Raw genomic sequence first — 21,854 nt, 5'->3', positions numbered from 1 at the left:
TCTGCCTCCCCGGTTCAAGCAATTCTCCTGCCTCAGCCTCCTGAGTAACTGGGTTTACGTCCGCCTGCCACCATGCTTGTCTAATTTTTGTATTTTTAGTAGAGATGAGGTTTCACCATGTTGGCCAGGCTGGTCTTGAACCCCTGACCTCAGGTGATCTGCCTGGCTCGGCCTCCCAAAGTGCGGGGATTCCAGGTGTGAGCCACCACACCCAGATTGACTCTGAGATTCTATACTAACTGTATTGATCTGCTTGGACTCCCTTAAGAATTCGCCACCAACTGGAGGCCTGAAACAACAGGAATTAATTTTCTCACAGTTCTGGAGGTCAGAAGTCCAAAACCCAGGTGTGGGCAGGGCCGGATCCTTCTGTGGCCCCTCTCCTTGGCTTGCAGGTGGCCATCTCCTCCCTGTGTCTTCACTTTATCTTCCCTCTGTGTGCATCTCTGTCCAAATTTCCCCTTCTTATAAGGACACCAGTCATATTGGATTCGGGCCCAGCCTAATGTCCTCATTTTAACTTGATTACATCTGTAAAGGCCCCATCTTCAAGTAAGGTCACATTCTGAGGTCCTGGGGGTTAGGACTTCAACAGACGAATTTTTGGGGGGACATAGTTAAGCCCATGACATTAACTGAAGGTCAACTTTTCTCTGCTCTTAGGGTAAAATCAGAAGCCCGTGACAGGCTCTCCAAGGCCCCCTGCAAGCGGGGCCTCCCCATCTCCTACCACACCTTGCCTGATGTGGCTGCCCCTTGCTCTACCCACGGCTGTTCTGGTAGCTTCTTTTCCTCCTTAGTCCAGTTCAGACCCTCAGAAATACTCTGAAATCCTTCCACCTAGCTTTGTTCCTTGGTGCTTATCATTTGTATTTATACATCTATCTGTACAATTATTATATGTCCAAATGTCTCTTAGATTGTGACCGTGACCCACAACAAGAAATGCCTTGTATTATACATCACAACTCAGCACATGTAGGTACATTGTAAGTAAAGACCAATGTTTCCAGCACAAATAATCGTTCTTACTGTGCTCAGTGCACTCCAAAATTGTCTATTCCATTTCATGTTAAAAACTGTGTTAGAATATACACAACAGCCAGGCATGGTGGTGTGTGTCTGTAGTTTCAGCTGCTTGGGAGGCTGAGGAGGGAGGATCGTTTGAGCCCAGCAGTTGGAGGCTGTAGTGTGCTCTGATTGCACTTGTGAATAGCCACTGCACTCCAGCCTGGGCAACATATGGAGACTGTAAAATATCTCCCTAATATGTGTGTGTGTGTGTGTGTGTACACACACGACATAAAAGTTACCATTGTAACCATCTTTAAGTGCACAGTTATAAAGCATGAGGAGATTCACATTGTTGTGCTACCAACACCACCATTCATCTGCAGAACTTTTTCATCATTCCAAACTGAAACTCTGTGCCCATTAAGCATTCACTTCCTATTCCTTCCTCTCCCCAGCCCCTGGCAACCACCATTCCACTTTCTGTCTCTATGAATTTGACAACCCTAGGCACTTCATGTAAGTGGAGTCATAGAATATTTGTGCTTTTGGGGACTGGTTTATTTCACACTACGTAGTGTCTTGATACATGCTGATAGTATGTATCAGAATTCCCTTCCTTTTTAGGATGAAATAAGATTCCACCCTATGGATGGACCACATTTTGTTTAACCACTCATCCATCAGTAGATACTCAGGTTGCTCCCAGCTCTCGGCTATTGTGAGTAATACTGCTCTGAACATGGGTGTACAAATATCTGTCCGAGTCCCTGCTTTCAACTCTTTTGAGTACCCAGAAGTGGAATTTTCTATTTCTTTCTTTCTTTTTATTTATTTATTTTTTTTGAGACAGCATCTCACTCCGTTGTCCAGGATAGAGTGCAGTGGCACGATCTCGGCTCATTGCAACCTCCACCTCCTGGGTTCAAGTGACTCTCATGACTCAGCCTCCTGAGTAGCTGGGACTACAAGTGCTCACCTCTATGCCCAGCTAATTTTTGTATTTTTAGTAGAGATGGGGTTTCACCATGTTGGCCAGGCTAGTTTCAAACTCCTGACCTCAGGTGATCCACCCACCTCGGCTTCCCAAAGTGCTGAGATTACAGGCATAAGCCACCATGCCTGGCCTCCATTTCATTTTAAATCTTGCCAATTATGACTCTTTAATTGACTTCACGGCCACCTGCAGTTTGGAAAGCACTGTGTTCTATGTGCTACATTCCCAGCCCCAAGCATAGGGCCTGGCACTGTGTAACTATTTTTGGAAGAGTGTTGGATTAAACAATAGAGGCACAAGGCTGCACATTTCTGGGTGATTTTTAAAAATTGCCTTTCTATGAATAAAGGCTACAGAGCTTTCACTTTCCTTTCTCTTTTTCACACGTTGTACAAGTGCTGCTATTAATTCCACCGAACACTGTGGTTATATTGTCCTACAGAGTACACATCATTTATTACAATGACAACATTTTTGGTGCTCAGGCTGTAAATTAACTCACAAATGATGTGGAATATCAGTCTGTTAAAATGTTTAGCAAAAACATCACACATTATTAATTTTCAGAGATTTTTCTTGAACTTTCCCCAAAGATCTTCTTTAATGCTGTGATTATACCTAAGTGACTTAACATGCATATCATTGTAATTATTCTAAATTTAGCTTTTTTTTAGAGTAAGATTTTACCACTGTGGGAAAAACATAGCTGTTTAATACTCTAGGTTAAGAGAGTAATGATGATCTTTATCATCTCAAAAGAAAGTGGACTGAGTTCTTCATTGTCTTATTTGTAACTTTAGTGGAAATAATATCTTCTAAGAAAATCTCCAGCTCAATTTGGCAGCTGAAGTTTTAAATATGTCTCCTTTCCCATGTCTAAATTGTGGCCACCAAATATCATAACATTAAACATAAGGAATGCTAACATTCTTTTTTTTCTTTTTAAGATGGGGTCTCACTCTGTTGCCCAGGCTGGAGTTGAGCATTGCCCCAGCTGCACTGTATGGAGTGCAGTGGTGCAATCATAGCTCACTGCAGCCTCAATCTCCTGGGCCCAAGTCATCCTCCCACCTCAGCCTCCCAAATAACCAGGACTACAGGCACACACCACCACACTCGGCTTTAAAGAAAACCATTTTCTAATTATTCATGATTATTACTTCCTTTTCAAGTTCAGAAATGCCACACCTCAGCTTTTTATGCCAATCATCCAACATATCCTGAAGTATAAAACTGCAAAGTGGAGTAGAGAGCATGAACAGTGGAATAGACAGAGGAAAGATGGGAAATGAGGAAGATGAAATGTGCATCTGGGTGTTAAGTCTCACCCTTTGAAAGCCCCTTCTCCACAGCACCTGCCTCTTGCCTTAGAGAGGTAGAGAACTTACCTGTGCCATGCGGGGGCAAGGGGACACTTTACCTGGCTCTCTGCCAACTGTCTTTGGCCCCTCCCCCCATTTCCTTTCCCTGCCAAAGTTTTCTTTTTTTCTTTTCTTTTTTTTTTATGACAGGGTCTTACTCTGTCATCTAGGCTGGAGTGCAGTGGTGTGATCTTGGCTCACTGCAACCTCCACCTCCTGGGCTCAGGTGATTCTCCCACCTCAGCTTCCCAAATAGCTAGGACTATAGGTGCATACCACCATGTCTGGCTAATTTTTTGTATTTTTTTGGTAGAGACGGGGTTTCCCATGTTGCCCAGGCTAGTCTTGAACTCCTGAATTCAGGCAATCTGCCCACCTCGGCCTCCCAAAATGCTAGAATTACAGGCATAAGCCCCGCGTTCGGCCTCTCTGCCAAAGTGTTCTAACATGCATATACCTGCCCTCTCCCTTTGATATCTAGCAACCTATTGCATCACCAGGGTGCTCCAGGTCACCTGGGAGCCCTCTGCCACCAGACAGAAGAGCCTCACCCCAGCCTCAGCCTCCTTGACCCTTCCTGCAGAGAACCCTATGCAAATGCCCACTGGAAGCTTTCTGTGCTCTTAGCTTAGAGAGACAATGTCCTCTGCTGATTCTCCTGCCTCTCTGACTGTTCCTTCGGAATGTCCTTCTCTCTCCTTTGTCAAGGCTGTACCCCAGCCCCTGTCCGATTTTCCATTCTCTTCTTTAGAGACTTCATTTACAACCCCTTGGCTGATAACTCCCAAATCTCAATTCTTTCTCTCCAGTTGCTACAGGGCACTTCTAATTGGAGGCTGTGCTGTCCTCGCTTGACCTTTCTGTCTTTCCAGCTGTATGGTCCTATAGCAACTTCCCTCTGGCCGGCCCTTGGTGCCTCATTTCTGGAGCACTGCAGACATCCTGGGCTGTTCCAGCAACAGGCCGCGGCCCCTGCAGCCCAGTCGGCAGGCAGACCCAGCTCCCTAACACAGCTCTCAACAGTGGCCTGCCTGCGTGAACCCTCCAAGCGTTCCTCCATCTCCCACCAGGTCTGGTTCAGGCTCCTCTGCAGCTCTTGGGGCTTCTCTTACCTGGCCCCTTGCCCTCAGTCCAGTCTTATTTCCCACTTGTCTGCACAATGTCTGCAGGCACCGTTCCTTCTTTCCTCACTAGCACTGTCCTGCCCACTGTCCTCCATCCACCAAGTCACAGTCAAACCCGCAGCACCTGTGGCCCTTCAGCCTTCACCCACAACGCATCTTCCCAATTAACAACCCTGCTAGGACAGGGATAAGGTCTTAAACTTCTCCCCGTGCCCACGGCATATAGCACCAGTCCTTACTAACCCATGCACTAACCGTGCCGCACACAGAGTGACAGAGCCCTGTCCCTCACCTGCCATCTACTGATGTCCAAGCTGGGCTTCTGGAAGGACAGGCCCCTGAGCCCAAGTGAGACCTACGAGTTTTCCTAATTCTAACTTACTCAGTTCTTATTTCACCTACTGTATTCAACCTGCACAAGTTAGTACCTACAATTACAGATTTTGGCATGGAACTGAATTATGACTATGATGCAACAGGGAAGTGTAAACGTTCTGCAGTCTCTTTGGAACCAAGCTCATTCTTGAGCTAGATCATCCATTTTATATATTCGAATTTCTTGCTTCCCCACTTGTTATTTGGCGCATCTTTACTTACTTTACTCCATGGGTATAAAATGTGAACCATTAACAGCATTTATACGTGTATGGGCTGGAAAAGTTACAAACTCATGGATCTATGTGTTTCTCCTACTGCGCTATTTTCTAACTCTTGGTCTCTTTCTGATGTAGAATAAATACTGATTTCCTTCGTCCTGTAGCAAGTTAACAAGCCTGCAATGTGACAGATCTGTATCCCTGGGGCTGATCATAGGGAAACCACAAAGCGATGTTTTAGCTGTGTCCAGTCCTCAACACGGGGGACTTCCAGCCTGCTGCCAGGATAATCTCTCTGGCCCAGTGTGAGCGAAGGTTCCAGCGGACTTGCCACTCCCGTGCTAAGTCTGAGGCAGGGCCTTGCTGCCGCGGAAAAACGTGTGGACAGAGGAACGCGCCGGTTGGATGTGAGCCACAGTGAGCCGCGGCGTGGAAACGGCCGAAATGTGCGGGCGCGTTGTCCATGTTTGGTCGTGGAGCTGCCCGCGGGCGCGGGAACAGTGCGTCGGGGGCGGGTGGGCTTGGGCGTCAGCGGCGGAGGTTACCCGGGGCCCCCGCGCGCCCGCTCTCTCCCGGCCTTGGTCTTTGTCCCCGCGCCCCCTCAAGGGCCGCCCGCCGCGCCCCGCAGCCCCTGGGCCCCCGTGCGTGGAGGCGGGGCCTGGCCAAGGGGACAGCGGGCGGCAGAGGCGCCCCTGCAGCTCCCAGGCCGCCCGGGCCGCGCTCCCCGCGGGGAAAGAGGCCGCAGGCGCGGGGAGGCTCGGCCCCGCCCCGCCACGTCCCCCTCCCTGCCCGGGCCCCGCGGCCGCCGAGGCCGCCCCCTCGCGGGCGGAGCGGGCGCTGGGCTCGCACGGCTGCGGCGGCGGCGGCGGCGGCGGGCCCGGCGTTGCCATGGTAACCGGCAGCAGCAGCCGCCACAGCAGGGCCGGCCCCAGCGCCAGCGCCGGTCGCGGTCGGGCTCAGCTCAGTGTGTGGTGAGCGGCGGCGGCGCGGCCGGGCCGGGGAGCGGGCGCGGCCCGGCGGCCTCAGCATGGAGGACGGCTTCTCCAGCTACAGCAGCCTGTACGACACGTCCTCGCTGCTCCAGTTCTGCAACGGTGAGGGGCGGCCGCGCGGCGCCGGGGCGGCGGGCGGCTGGTGGCGGGCGGCGGCGACGGCGACGGCAGGGACCAAGCCGAGGGGCCGAGGCCCGGCGGCCGCGGGCGAGGCCGCGCAAAGTTGTTGCGGAGGGGCGCGCGGTCCCCGTTCCCGCCGCCGGCGCATTGTGCTGGAGCCGCGGGGCCGCGCCTCGCTCCGGGCCGCCCCGGGCTCCCCGCCGCCGCCCCGGCTCCCGGCACTGGCGCCCGGACCCCGCCGGCTCCAACACCCGCGGAGCGCGCCCGGGCGGAGGCGCGTGGGGCACAGGGCGGCGGGGAGGCCCGGGCAGCCTTCGCGTTCCGGAGAACGTGTTGCTTTTTTCCTTCCCAACTCACATCTGTTTGGAAATGACTGGATGAAGAACTCGGGAAACAAATCCCTTAATAACAAAACCCTCCTGTGAGAATGCACGCAGTGTTTGGACCCCCAGAACCCATTCAGGTCTACTTTAATGAAATCATCACATTTTAATACAATCTAGAGCTTTTTCAATGGAAAGCCAAAGTGGACCTGGCCTCAGTTGCTTCTTATTTTATGGGATAATGGATTCTTTTTTCTTTTTTTGTTTTGCAATTTTACAGGAAGGAAACATTCATATCCACCAATATGGCATCTTTTTAAAAATATGAAATCCTACATGCTTGAAAGATTTCAGTCTCATTGGCAGGGTTGAAAAAGATTTTCACAGCACACAATATTTTATCAGAACATGATGTGTGATAATTCACGCACAAAAGTTAACCACACTTTTTTTTTTACATATTGGATTTATTGCTCCATCAAAGGGCCCCAAAAGTTTAATAGGAAAAAAATGTGTATTTGATAGAATTTGCTTAAGTGCAGTGGGAATAATTTTGAATTCTAGACCCTTTGACAACTGGAGCAATTTATTTTGCTATTGTATTGTGATTTAGGGGAAGTTTTCTTGTTATTCGACACCTGTTTGTCACTGTAGCAGTAAAGAGTAGTGAGTGTGTTGATTCATCCTCTGTAGTGGTATTTTTATCTCTGGTGAAATTTATCATCTTGTTCATGGTAGAATGTATACTCTGATAGCTTTTGCAGCTTGTACTTTACATCTCAACCATTTGTGGGCCTTCGTGAACTTAGTAATTCCCTCTTCAGTGAAATTAAAGAAAGTTTCTACTCTCTCTCTGAATTTAACGCCAGTTTCCAAGAGCAGAACACCTGTGTTTTTGAGCCTCAGAAGGTGTTGAGGGCAGGTAGAATGTATTTGGTACGCTGGTGGTCCCTGGAATACTTTATAGTATAGAGTCATGGGAACGGTTTATCTCTCCAGTAGGTTAAATAGATTCCTCAATTAACATTTTGAATAGGTTCCTTAATTGACTTATAATCAATCATATTCGAATTATTATTTTTGATCTAAAAAGTAGGTACAACCTCCTATATGCCTATGGTAGAATTCTCCCTATGCTAGTTGGAAAGATATGTGGCTGAAATTTGTATTAAATGACTTTGAGGTATCAGGTCTTACAAATTTAATCTGTGGGCATATTATTGACAGCTTGATTTGCGATATGAAAATGAGACTAGATATTTGTATTGGAGCAGTTGTTTGGGGGCCTGGTCATACTGTTCCTAAATAGCAGTTGAGTCATGAAGTTGACCTACACGTCTATTCATGAATGTTTTCGTTTTCTGCATTTTCCTTTTAATTGCCAGCCTAGAGATATTGGCATGGTATTTTACTGGTGGTGATATCCAGAAGAAAGTAAAAACCAGCTCTTATATTTTGTAGAGGTAACAGTTTAAAGAAAAACCACCTTAACTAGAATCAAACAATAACATCACTTTATAACTGTTGAATTACTTTTCTCAAAAAGTTCTCAGCTCTGTATTTGTTATTTTTTTTAGGTTGTCTAATGAATAAAGTTTAAAGCAGGAGTGGCCTGTGGGGGAGAAGTCAATGTTAACTGCTGATATCTTAGGCAACAGATGTTTTGATGTGAAACATTTTAAGAGGCTTTCATTAAGTGAAGATATAAATAAATACAAGTCAATTAATTACTATGATGATTCAATTAAAGCAGTGGATCACAGGAATGCCATTTCACTAGGAACTGAACAAAACATTTGGATATTTCATTAGCTACATTGGCAAACAACTTTTTCTTTTTAAATGAGAGACTTACATTACAATGGCAAGACAACAGCATAATACATGAACTCATACGTTTTCATATGTTGAGTATGCATCATGCTGTTAATAGTGACAGAAACTAAAAAGTCATGGTTATAGCTTTAGGAAATATAATGCATACATATTATTTGGATGACTGTCATAGTTAACTTCCTTCTGGCCAAATAAAGACAAGGTTAAGATATGGGAAGTTGAGGCGGAAGGATTACTTGCAGCCAGGAGTTTGAGAGCAGCCTGGGCAGCATAGCAAGACCCCCTCTACAAAAAATTTTTAAAGGTTGTTTGGGCATGGTGGCTTGAACCTGTAATCCTAGCTACTCAGGAGGCTGAGATGGGAGGATTGCTTGAGCTCAGGAGTTTGAAGCTGCAGTGAGCTATGATTGTGCCACTGTACTACAGCCTCGGTGACAAAGTGAGACCCTGTCTCAGAGAGAGAGAGAGAGAGAGAGAAGATAATGTATAAATGAGAAGGGAGAAAGAGAAAAGTTTGTTCTAATGAATGAAATTTCTGTCTTCTCTTATACTTTTTTCTTGGTGTCTCTCCACATAATTTGTAGTGGACATTAAATGTGAAGTTAGGCAATATCTAGCCTCCTGAAAAGGCTTATCCTCATCTTTCAGGAACTGTCTTTCTCATTTAAGCAGAAAATGTGTGCATTGTTTTCTTCAGAGTATTTGAAATCTGTAAAGTGAGCTAGAAATCACAAGCTTTTTTTTTTTTTTTCTCTTTGAGCCAGACCTCACTCTGTGACCCAGGTTGGAGTGCGGTGGCATGATCACAGCTCACTGCAGCCTCAAACTCCTGGGGCTCAGGCAATCCTACCTCAGTCTCTTGAGTAGCTGGGACTACAGGTGCATGCTACCATGCCCAGCTCACAAACTTCTTTTAATGCTGAAAAAAAAAAACAAAACCTGAAGTGTTTTGAAAAGTGAACAGTAGCTATCCTTTATAAGACAATTTATGATTTGGGAAATAACTCCATATTTTCTTTGAGGCCTCATTTTAAAGTAGGTGGTGTTACCATCCTTCCTTTCTGCCTGAGGAAACGGAGGCTCAAAGAGATTTGGCAACTTTATCAGGCCACAGAACTAATAAGGGCTTGGATACCAGTCTGAATCTTTGTGTGTGTATGTGTGTGTGTGTGTTAGTAATAGCTTTATTGAAATATTTACATACCATAAAAATGTGTTTTTAAAGTGTACCATTAAGTGTGTGTAGTATATTCACAGAATTGTGCAGTTGTTACCACTCTCTGATTTTAGAACCTTTTCATCACTCCAGAAGAAACCCTAGTACCTAGTAGCAGTCACTCCATGTTCCCCCATTGCCCTCACCCCTGGCAAGCATTAATCTACTTTCTGTCTTTATAGATTCTGGGCATTTTATTTAAATGGAATTATAGAATGTTTGGTCTTTTGTTCCTGGCTTCTTTCACTTAGCATATGTTTTAAGGTTCATCCGTGTTGTAGCCTGTGTCAGCATGCCGTTCCTTTTTATGGCCAAATTATATTCCATTGTGGAGAGATACCACACTGTTTGTTTACTTGTTGATGGGTTATTTGGGTTATTGCCACTTTTTGACTCTTATCAATAATGCTACTATGGGCACTCACATGCACATTTTTGTGTGGACCTGTGTTTTCATTTCTCTTGGGCAGATATCTAGGAGCGGAATTGCTAGGTCATATGGTAACTCTGGGCTTAACATTTTTAGGAACCAGTCTTAACTTTTTGAAACCTAAATATCAAGCTCGTTTTATTATACCTTTCTGATAAAAGAGTAAGTAATTAAGGAAACGGATGAAAGAGGGAAAGAAGTGGGAGCAAGTTACAAAATGTTGCTCATGCATTTCAATGAGTCCTTTGGATCCTTTGATCAATCACAGCTCACCAAAACGAGTCAGTGCACAACTGCACGTGGTTGCCATAGGTTATAAGAATCTCAGTGCCTGAACGGACCTGGCAGGTAATCTCATCTCATGGTTTACTTTCTTAAGCCTTTGAGCTGTTTCTTCAAAGTAAAGGTTACCCAGGAACCCAATGGTGAAGCAGATAGATACAGAGCTGGCATAGCTGACAGGGAGAGGGGAGAGGGTGGTGCTTTGGCCCTCCTCTCCTTCCTCCACCCCTCCAGCTTGAAATCTGTGCCCTGTGGGGGAAGCTGGAAAGGCTGTTCAAAGCTAGAAAGGCTGTTCAACCCATGCATGAGCATTTTCAAGAGACTAGAAAGTAACTACCTCTCCAGGCAATCCATTTTTTCTCCGGACAGTTCAGACTGTCAGTTCCTACAAGCAGTGAAAACTCAGCTGAAGTTCTGTCCCTTGGGTCCATAGAGAATAGGTTTAATATCTTGTCCACATATTAGGTAATCACATGTTTGAAGATAATCATTATAGTTCTTTCTCACATCTTCTAGCTCTTAAGCCGTAATTTTAGACCCTTAATCATCCTGGTTGCTTCATCTACACCTGTTTCCTTTTGTCTATATTCCTTTCTTAACTTGCTACAACTGAATGTGGTGTTCCAGGCATGTTTTCTACACAAAGAAGATTAGAATAGGATATGCCACCTCCCTTATTCCAAAGTCTATACTTCTTTTTTTTTTTGAGACAGAGTTTCACTCTGTCGCCCAGGCTGGAGTGCAGTGGTGTGATCTTGCCTCACTAAAACCTCCGCCTCCTAGGTTCAAGCAGTTCTCCTGCCTCACCCTCCAGAGTAGGTGGAATTACAGGCGTGTGCCACCAGGCCTGGCTAATTTTTGTATTTTTAGTAGAAATGGGGTTTCACCATGTTGGCCAGGCTGGTCTAGAACTCATGACCTCAGGTGATCTACCCTTCTCATCCTCCCAAAGTGCTAAGATTATAGGCATGAGCTGCTGTACCTGGCCTATACTTCTAATAATGCAGCCTGAGGTCATATAGACTCCGTTTCTTGTCACATCACATTATTACCTTTTACTGATTTTCAAGTAAGATTCTTGTCTAACTTTACATGTACTATGGCTAAATCTTTTCTTAAATTTAATTACCTTTTTTTTGAGGGTAAGTTTCCTCAAACAGGCAGAGCCCTATCAGATTATAGCACCATTATAATCTGTGTTGTAATGCTATAAATAATCCAAGCACTTATTAAGATATTTTAGCATTATAGTAACATCGAAATTGACCGTTGCCTTACAGGGTTGTGACTGTGGTTAATAGCCTTTTTCCTTCTTGCCTTGGAAGGTGTCATGAGAGAATTATCAGATGCCCTCTAAGGCCTGTCTGGAGCGTATCTGCCATGTCCCAGATCTGGCCTGGCTTCTTCTCCTGCAGGTGCTACTTGTTAGTAACTACGGCGGGTCGAGTCATATTTTGAAATCACTATAATAATCTTTTGAGCGACTGAAGTTTATTTTTTCTAGTTTTGCAATGGAATCTTGTTTTAATTTCTAAACATTTATATTTTGGAAATTAACAATAATTTATTTAATAATCTTAAACATCTTTTGACATCTCTAATACTGATGACATTCTCTTAACTATGATTACGGCAGAATTTTCAAGTTGACACCTTGATGGTTATAAACAAGTAGTTGGATTTAAAAGGAACACCTGTGAGGAAATTATCCAAACTCAACGCTCTGAAGTATTTTCAGGCCTCTTTTGCATTCTCATGCAGTGACAGAAGACTGACTGAGGCATTCTGTGATAGCAAAATCGGAGGAAAACACTTTCATGGAAAAGTGCAAAGCAAAAGCACCCACGCTAAGCGAGAATTTCTAATTAGTATACTTGGTGCTCCAGCCAGCAAGGAACTTATAGCCAAACCACAACCATTTATCACATTATAAACAAACCCACGCATTTTGGTGGAAAAAAAAATCACAAAACTGTGCTTAAAAAGTAACCATTAATTGGTTATTGTCCATTTCTGAGATAGTGTAAACCTTTTCACATATTCTCTTAAAAAACATTTCAGTTGAGTGGAGGTTGGATAAGAGAGGAGAAATAACATCTTTGTTTCTAGTGTTACAGCTTGTTCATGCTATAAAACTAGTAGCGTGAAAACCTTAATCATGGATAACATTGAAAACGGAACATGAAAGCATTGCTCTCTCTAGTAAGGCAGTCTCTCCAAGGTCTTAAAATCAGTGGCATTTTGTACTCCTTACAAAAATTTCAGGAACAACTATTCATCCTTAAAATTTTATCTAGCTCATTTTATCTAGCTCATTAATAATTTCTAGTATTAGCAAAATTTTTAAACACCTTCAGAAACATTACTAATTACAAACAAAAAGTGGCTGTAAACTCTAAAAGCTATATAATTATTATTGATACCACCCGTCACCCCCAGCTTCATGTTTTTCTCACTAGACGTTTGGCACATAGATTTCATTTCTGCTGAAGGCTGCACATTCATTTTAATCCGGCCCAGGACTGGATTTGTGCTTAGGTGTCAGCAGGAGCAAGTGCATACTCTCTTTGCTTTACTTTTTAAGAAATACCTCTTCAGAAGAGTTTTTCTTTCTTTAAAGGACTTTTTTTTTTTAAAGTTTAATTAATTATTTATTTTTTACTTAGAGTCAGGGTCTCACTCTGTTGCCCAGGTTGGAGTGCAGTGGCGTGATCATGGCTCACTGGCCTCGACCCGTTGGACTCTAGCAATCCTCACACCTCAGCCTCCCGAGTAGCTGGGACTACAGGCATGCGCCACCACACCTGGCTAAATTAAAAAAAAATTTTTTAGAGACACAGTCTTCCTTTGTTGCTCAGGCTGGTCTTGAACTCCCCTCAAGAGATCCTCCTGCCTTGGCTTCTCAAAATGCTGAGATGAGGCATGAGCCCCTGCACCCAGCTAATTTTTAAGATTCAGTTTAGTTAGATACATTTCCATTTTTGTTTACTCTAAGGTTCTACCTTTACTGGCAAATACTGTTGGCGGGGAAAACCATTTTTTGCAGAGTACTCTCAGTTGTGTGTTAAAATGCAGTCATTTATTTATTCTGCCAGCTTTCTGGAAAATATTTAAACTGTCTATCTTTAATAAACCATCCCCACAGTGTAGGGGCAGATTTGACCTATAGACTTGGGTGATGCCTGAGGGCACTTACTCCAAGCCCAGGGCCTGCCCAAGGTAGGGAGTCTTACAGGAGACCTTCCCACCTGCCCAGGCCCTGCTGTCAGAGGGAGGGGAAGCAGAGGTGACCGGCCCCCTGAGGCCAGCGGCCAGATCCATGCATTTATCGTGGTGTGGTCCAGGACTGGTGGTACCCTTCACTCTGCAAAGCCCCTGCAGGGGAGACCCACCGTCCTGGACTGCAGATTCTTCCCACAAATAACCTTTGAAGGACAATGGGCAGCCCACAGTTAAAGATAACAAGGATAGAAATGGTTAGGCGAATATTTGTGGAGAGACTTAAGTCCGTTTGGCAAATCGGGCTGATTTCCAGTGAATACCTACAGTGTGCATAGGACACTTAAACATGTCAAAAATGTAGTCTCCCCTGTAAACATTAGATTCTCCCAGTAATCGGCCGGGCGTGGTGGCTCATCCTGTAATCCCAGCACTTTGGGAGGTCGAGGCGGGCGGATCATGAGGTTAGGAGATCGAGACCATCCTGGCTAACACAGTGAAACCCCGTCTCTACTAAAAATACCAAAAATTAGCCGGGCGTGGTGGCGGCCGCCTGTAGTCCCAGCTACTCAGGAGGCTGAGGCAGGAGAATGGCGTGAACCCGGGAGGCAGAGCTTGCAGTGAGCCGAGATTGTGCCACTGCACTCCAGCCTGGGTGACAGAGCAAGACTCCGTCTCAAAAAAAAAAAAAAAGGTTCTTCTAGTAATCATTTTAGACTCTTCTACCCCCTGCCCCATATCTCAGTTGGCTCAGTGGATTCTGCACCCCAAATGCCTCATCATCCATCCCTTCCACCCTGGCTCGGGCTCTCATCAGTTCTCATCTAGGCTAGGGTTCGGTTTGGTTTTAGCGGCAGACCCAAAGCAGTCTTCCTGACTCGTCTTCAATCCATTCCTTTAAACAAGCACTCAAGTACTCACAGTGTTCATTATTACACTGTCTTAGGGGTTCCAGCGAAATGCGAGGATGACATGGTCCTTGGCCTTAGGAAGCCTAATTTGTTTCTCAGGAGCTAAACATCCAGTGTTATTTTCACACTCACTTCATGACAATAGTGATAGGTTGTTCTAAGAAGTCTAAGGAACAACGGTAGGGTACTGCAGCATTGGGGGGCATGTATCAAGGCGGGCTTCCTAAGAGAGGCGTCCGTGAGAGCGTCTTTCTAGTCTGCTCACTGTAGGCGGGTAGGTGGGAGTGGGGAGAGCCATTCAGGCCAGGGAAGCATCTAGGAAGCCCTGGGTGGGAAAGAACCTTTTGAGAACTGGAAGAAGGTTGCCTGTGGTGAAAGGGAAAGGAGTAGCGTGGCTTGCAGTGGAACTGGGAGCATCGTTTTGGGGACATGGTAAGGAGTTTGGTCTTGTTCCTAGGAGCAGTGGGAATACAGGGGAGAATTTTGAGGCAAGGGAGCGACTTGTTCACATTTTTTGTTTTAAAAGATCACTCTGCTTCCTGGGGGAGGGCAGGTGGGAAGGGCAGTCCAGGGTGGAGGTAGGAGGGTAGAGGTGGGGGGCCATGGCAGTAACCCAGGGAGAGGCAATGGTGATTCACCCTGGGCGGGGGGTTGGGAGCAAGACGCAGGAGATGCTTAGTGGGTAACATCCTGTATTTACATTAAGAGCGGGGAGAGGGCGGAATCAAGGCTGATGCCCAGGTCTCTGGTGCCTGCAACTGGAGATGGCAGGACAGGCCAGGGGGCCTGTGCAGAGATGGCAGTCCAGGCCACTGGGGAGGTGGTTTGGGCTTGTGGGGTGGGAGGACATATGGGACACAAGCTGAGGTGCTGAGCAGGCTGTCCGTGAAGGTCTGGAGCCCGGGAGATGGCTGGGCTGGACATAACATTTGTGAGCTGTCAGCATCCAGATAGTAATGGGATCCATGGGCACCGATGAGCTCACCCAGGGGAAATTAGACATTTTGAATGTGCCTCCTGCAAGACAGAACCAGGCAAAACGGTCTCCTGTTTAAAAGCTGACAGCAGCCCTCCCTCCCACTTTAGCACCCAGGGCCCCACTTATCTTCATCCCTGAGTGCCCCCAGGTGCCCTTCCTTCCTCGGTGGCTACATGGTATTTAGTATAAACCTCTGTCATCACGATTATCCCAGAGGCCTGTCACGGAGGTTTATTTTCAGTCTCTCGTTAGATATAAGCTCCTCTGGGCAGACTTTCCTGGGATCGTCTCTGTGTCTTTTGTACCTCAGCAGTGCCTGGCGCGTGGTGAGTTTCCTGGTGAAAGTTGGTTGAATAGATTCAGGGTCCATCTTATTTATCTTATAGCACCTCCTCAAACCCACGCACCAGGCGCCACTAGGCACCATGCCACACATGTGACAGGTGCACGCCAAATAGAGCACACCCACCACTTCCCTGTGTGCTTGAAACAACGTGTATCAATGTGTATAGTATATACCACATGTGCATATAACTGTATGTATACCTGCGTATCTACGTGCATTATACACACATGCACACATGTGACATTGAACTCTACCCTTCAGCAAAGAACTGGTAGACTTAGACATTCAGAAGAGAAGGCTTTCCAGACGAGGGACCTTATTGGTAGAACCCAGAAACATATGAATGCAGGCCCAGGAGACTGGCTTAGTACAGAGTCAAAACTTGCCACCCCAGTTGCTGCTGAATGCCTCGCTAGACACCGCTTCACTGGAATCAATAAGTAGAGACGTTTGCAAAAAGCATTTGGTGGTTTCACTGGCTTAAAACAAATTATTTTCAGCCAAAGTAATTGACACAATGAAGTGGTTTTTGGCAACTCCAGCATTTTTAACAGTAAAAAGGATTTGACTTAAATCACCCCCAAAAAGTTATGTAACATGAATTTTACCATTCTTAGAAAAATATGTTCCAGTCGAGAAACGATTGAATGGAATTAGGACTCTCTTATACTGCAGCATTACTGTGCACTTTAGCCCCAGCTGTCTTCATCACAAACAGTTGAAAATCCTCAGGAATAGAACTTAGTGATGATGCTTTATCTACTATTGAGTCGCTTATGCTTACCAATCCTGTATGCAAAATGTGGCAGCCGCTCCCAGGGGACTGTATGGAGCTATAATAAAGATAATGATCTGTTAGCTCGGCTTCACCGAATTAGTCCTTTAGAAAGTAATTAAGCAGGATTGCCCACACTCCACTGCTCCCAAAGACTGAAATCTGGCTTGGTGTGTCATTTCTTTGCCTTCCTTGAAAATGGCCTTTTATTGAGTTGATATAATTTAATTATATAAAAATACGTGTTCAGATTGCATCTTGTACTTAATTATATCTTACGCCATGGAGTTATTTCCCAGCCAGAGCTTGTGCTGTTAGAAGGTGGGGTCCATGTCTCATTCATGCGTGTGTGTGTGTGTGTGTGTGTGTGTGTGTGTGTGTGTGTGTTTAGATGCAGGAAAGGAGGGGAGAGAAATGCTAGCTTTAAAGAGTGCTCACCAAGCATCAGGTGTTGGGCTGAGCATTTTTAATGTATTCTTTTGTTTAATTCTCACAACACGCTTTTGAAGTGGGTCCTATTATTGTCTCCATTTTGACCGACAAGGAAACAGAGGCCCAAAACTTCGAGTAACTTACTCAAGATTGCCTGGCCAATGTGTTTCAGAGCTGGGGTTTGAAGCCAAGCATTCTGGCTCCACTGTCCACGGTATACTAAGTACTCAGTTATGCTCGATGAGTGAATGATGGGAAAAAAGATGGGACAGCTACAGACCGGAAAGGGACTTAGGAGATGGTTCTGGTCTGTCCTTGCCTGTAGGAGAGGCCACACATGGTTTACAAGTGCAGAACCGAAGGTCTTCCCTTGGATTATTGGAGGAGTCCCTGAACAGATTTCCTTGTCTTCACCTGTTTTTCTTCAAATCCCACTTCTTCAGCACTTTTAAAAATGGAAACCTCATTTATCTCGGAATTGCCCAGCATCCTCCGGAAGTTCCCCATGACTCTTGGGGTTCAGGGCCAATTCTGGGAACCACTTGCCACCTGCTTCCCTGACCTTTTCCTCCCAGGGCCCTGGATATAGCCACCCTGGACTTCTGGTAGCTTCTGAAGGTGCCAGGCTGTTGTGTACAGGATTCCACGTGCTGAGCGCCCTTGCCTTCCCTGCAGTGTCCCTTCCTACCCCTTCTTCACGGAGCCACTCCCTTGCCCTTCAGAACCCTGCTCCCATGCCACGGGAAACCTCAGGGCAGGTGGATGTAGGCGCAGCTCACTGGGTGCCCCCTAGGCCCCAGGCCACATGTCTCAGGGCATAGCCAACTCCACTTAACCATCCAGACCAGGAGGACGTCATTCTGGCTCATGTGACTCAGTGGGCCCTCAGTGCTAGCTTGTTGAACAAAAGAGTTCAGAGTGGAAATATTAAATGGTACTTTGAGTTGTGCCTACTTAGGACATTTTAACTTTTCTCTGTTAGCAGCCCGCACCAACCGCTGTGACTTAGTGTTCGTGAAACTCTTCTGTCTTTCTGTTAACAGTTGTCGTTCTTTCAGTGTTTCATCAGCAGCCATATTCTATTTACTTATTCTCTTTCTTTTCTTCTTCTTCTTTTTTTAATCTTTCGAGGTAGGGCTCAGTCTGTTGCCCAGGCTGGAGTGCAGTGACATGAGCTGGGCTCACTGCAGCGTCGACCTCCCTAGCCCAAGCAATCCTCTAGCCTCAGCCTCCTAAGTAGCTGGGACTATAGGCACATGCCACCATGCCCAGCTAATTTTTTAATTTTTTTGTGGAAATGGGGTCTCGATTTGTTCCTCAAGCTGGTTTTGAACTCCTGGGCTCAAGTGATCCTCCTGCCTCAACTTCCCAAAGTGTTGGGATTACAGGCATGAGCCACTACACCCAGCCCTAGAACCCTTTTTTTTTTTTTTTTCAAAAAAAATTTAATCATGGTAAAATACATATAAAATTTAGCATCTTACACATTTTTAAGTGTGCAGTTTATGGCAGTAAGTCCATTCACATTGTTGTGCAGCCATCACTGCCATCCATCTGTAGAACTTTTCATCTTCCCAAACTGAAATCTGTCCCCATTACATAATTCCCCACTCTCCCCCACCAGCTCCTGGTGCAGCATTCGACTTGCTTGTCTCTGTGCATTTGACTACTTTCGATATCTCATGTAAGTGGAATCACACAATGTTTGTCTTTTTGGGAGTGGCTTACTTCAGTTTCAGAATGTTTTTTTGAAAACAATATTTTCATGAAGTTATAGAATCCTAAACTGAATGTTTAACTAAAAGGTTCAAAGCCCTGGGCAGGAAGTGGGATAATTACCTGCACATTTGAGGCTGTCAGAACGCCTGAAGATGTGTCACCAGATCACACCCACGTGCATTACAAGCAGCCCTGCTCAGCCTCCTGTGTAAAGTTTCGGTATCCAATCTCCAGAATCTTTTTCTTTTTTTTTTTTGAGACGTTCTTGTTGCCCAGGCTGGAGTGCAATGGCATAATCTCGGCTCACCGCAACCTCTGCCTCCCAGGTTCAAGCGATTCTCCTACCTCAGTCTCCCAAGTAGCTGGGATTACAGGCATGCTACACCACGCCCAGCTAATTTTGTATTTTTAGTAGAGACGAGATTTCTCCATGTTGGTCAGGCTGGTGTTGAACTCCCGACCTCAGGTGATTTGCCCGCCTCAGCCTCCCAAAATGCTGGGATTATAGGCATGAGCCACTGTGCCCGGCCAGTCTCCAGAATCTCTAATGGAAAGTGTGCTCCTTCCCCCAAGCAAGAGCCAGTACAAGACCACTCTCAAGAAGGGTAGTGCCGAGTACGAGGAGACAGGCCTTGGATTCAGAGCTGCCCTTCACACCCAAGCACAGCAACACAGGCTGCTCTGACAAGCCAAGAAGGGTGACAAGTGTCTAAGCTCTTTTAGGAATGGAGAGCTGGAAAAAAATTTAGAGCTGTTTAGAAAAATGATGAGGGGCATATGTTTGCTAAAGAAATTTCATGACATATGTCTTCTGATCGCCAATAACATGCATTCTCTCCCAATTAGCTAAGAATCTAAGAAGAGAAACAGCAGATGCAGGACCCGGGATCTAGAAAGGATCTGGACTGGAGTCTTGGAATATCTCTGAGTTTTTGTTTTTTTTTTAAGGATTGCTTTTGTATGTTTGGCACCGTTTGCTGCCATGGACGCCTGATTGGAGCATCTCATTTGCAGGACTGTTTAAAGAGACAAGCAGGCGCAGGCTGCACACGTGCAGATGAATAATGAACTCTTGAGAATTAGCACAAAAGATTACGTGCATTCTTTCGTGATCCTCTGTAATCTACCACCAAATTACTTTCCCAGAGTTGGAGTGCGTAGGCTTTGGAGACAGACACATCTGGGTTGCAGTCTTGATTCTGCCGTTCAATGAAATGACTGTGTGAACTTGGATAATTGCTTATTCTTTCCTGGCCTCAGTTTCCTCAGCTGTAACAAGGAGAGCTGGCTGCAAGGCGATTCTAGAGAGTCCTGGCAGGAAGCAGTGGTGCTCTCAATGGCCAATTTAAGGGGATTGTGACAAAGTCAGTGTTGTGAAGGTTGGTGCAAGGTATAGGGAGACCACAAGGGCTGGGGTAGTGGCCAGGACTGGTACAGCAGGCACAGTCCCACCCTAGGCCTGAAGGGGCAGAGGGGCAGTTACCAGACCTGGGTTCAGAGAGGGCTGGGTGGACAGAGCCGCCAGACAGGAGCTGTGACAGCAACCCTACCCCAAGAAGCAACCCTGACCTCACTCCGCTCCCTCCTTCTCCTCTGCTGCTCCTACCCAAGGGGAAGCCTGTTGATGCAGCCCGCGCAGGGGAGAGAGGGTGGATACGGGGTCTGCAGGGCAGGCTTGAGAGCTCCAACACAGCGTTGTCTAGAGTTGAGATGCTAGGACTTAGTAGTAAGTGTCACCTTAGTGTTGTCTTGATGGTTACAGCTGGGTTGACTTATCCTCATTCCTGATGCCTAGTAGGTATCTCATAAATGTTAGAGTTGTGGTCTTACCACACCCCTCTGCTTACTGTGTGCCAAGAGTTTCCAGGACTCTGTGGTCATGCTTTATCAGTCGTGAGCCCCTCCTTTTTCCATATTGAAATACTGTTCATGCCTTAAGACCCGACCTATAGACTGTCCCTGGGGTGAAGTCTTCCCTCATCTGTCCGGGGTTACTTGGTCTTTCCTCTGCATTTCTGAATTACGATACATACCCCTCTGATCACTGCTGGTTTTCCTCTGTCTTGCATCGTGGTCAGCTGTGAGGGCCTTTGTTGCCACCATCAGCTACTGAGTTCCTTGAGGGCAGGGGCGCTGTGTTGTCTTTTTCTTTCGATTGCTTCTTTCCCCTGCTCTGCACGGTGCCTTGCAGGGAGTGTGTCTCCAGTACATTCTTGTTGAATGAAAAATCAAATGCTAAAATTATACAAAGAGCTGTGTTATCTTTAAATTATTATAAGAGACAAGGAGAGAACTTCTGGATCCTGAGAAGCTTTTCAGTAATACCAAAAACATTTCTTCATTGTGTACAGTAATAACACACAGTCATAGGTGGCAAAGCCTCCTAATTACTGTAGGTTGGAGTCAGAGTGTATGAACTTCCAGCATTCATGGATCACATATATTATATACATATTTAGTGAAAAACAATATATATTATTTAATTTTGTTTATTTTTCTATTTTTGTTCAAAATGGTCTCTAAATGCAGGCCAACCACAGTGTGTATTTAACCCCCAAAACAGGAATCTATTCCAGTGTTGGAGGGATTTGCTGAGAGATGATACAGTTTACACAAAACCATGTATGCTCCACACTGTGGACTATCTGGGGAATTTTTCAACAGTAATTTCAGTACACTCTATTTTCATCTAATTCACTGTCCTTAGAACATAACCCCAACATAAAATGATCTCCTCTCTAATATTTTATAGTTTTTAAAGCACCTTCAGTCTGTTTCTCACGTAATTCTCACAACCAAACTCTAAGGTAAGTAAAATACTACTTTATCCCATTTATCTTACATGTAATCAGGGAAGCTGATGGGTGCTAAGTAACTTAGCCAAGGCCAAATAGTTCAGTGAGGACCAGATCTTGAACCTAGGTCTCCTGAGAAAAACCCCAGGTTTCTTTGAACTATGCCAAGTGGCTTTCCACTTGTCTTCATGTTGGCATCCGTGTTGACCTGGTAATCTATACCTTTATAAAAAGAGAAAATATGCTATAGATAATTGATTTTTGCAAATTTTGTTGTTTTTTCCCTGCACCTTGAAAATTGTTATGCCCTGCTTTAAGAAACTCTGAAATTCTATAACATTTTCTTAACATTTTAAATTCCCCTATCTGCTTAAATATCATATTTATCCA

The 21,854-nt window shown here is 45.5% G+C and overlaps 1 protein-coding gene across 2 annotated transcripts in view; it reads left to right on the top strand.

The window, feature by feature from the left end:
- Positions 1 to 5,977: 5,977 nt before the first annotated feature.
- The window catches only part of EML1 (EMAP like 1), a 153,247-nt gene continuing 137,370 nt past the window's right edge, over positions 5,978 to 21,854 (top strand). The window contains exon 1 of one of the 2 annotated variants that reach the window (XM_030803302.1): positions 5,978 to 6,183. In XM_030803302.1, the coding sequence (XP_030659162.1) occupies positions 6,117 to 6,183 (67 nt within the window). In that variant the 5' untranslated portion in view covers positions 5,978 to 6,116. The remainder of the gene's footprint in view (positions 6,184 to 21,854) is intronic. The other variant, XM_030803301.1, reaches the window with a different exon arrangement.

This window comes from Nomascus leucogenys, chromosome 22a (assembly GCF_006542625.1).
Source record: "Nomascus leucogenys isolate Asia chromosome 22a, Asia_NLE_v1, whole genome shotgun sequence".
NCBI lineage: Eukaryota > Metazoa > Chordata > Mammalia > Primates > Hylobatidae > Nomascus > Nomascus leucogenys.
The sequence above is the reverse complement of the archived record's forward strand: the minus strand, read 5'-3'. Positions and strand labels throughout refer to the sequence as shown.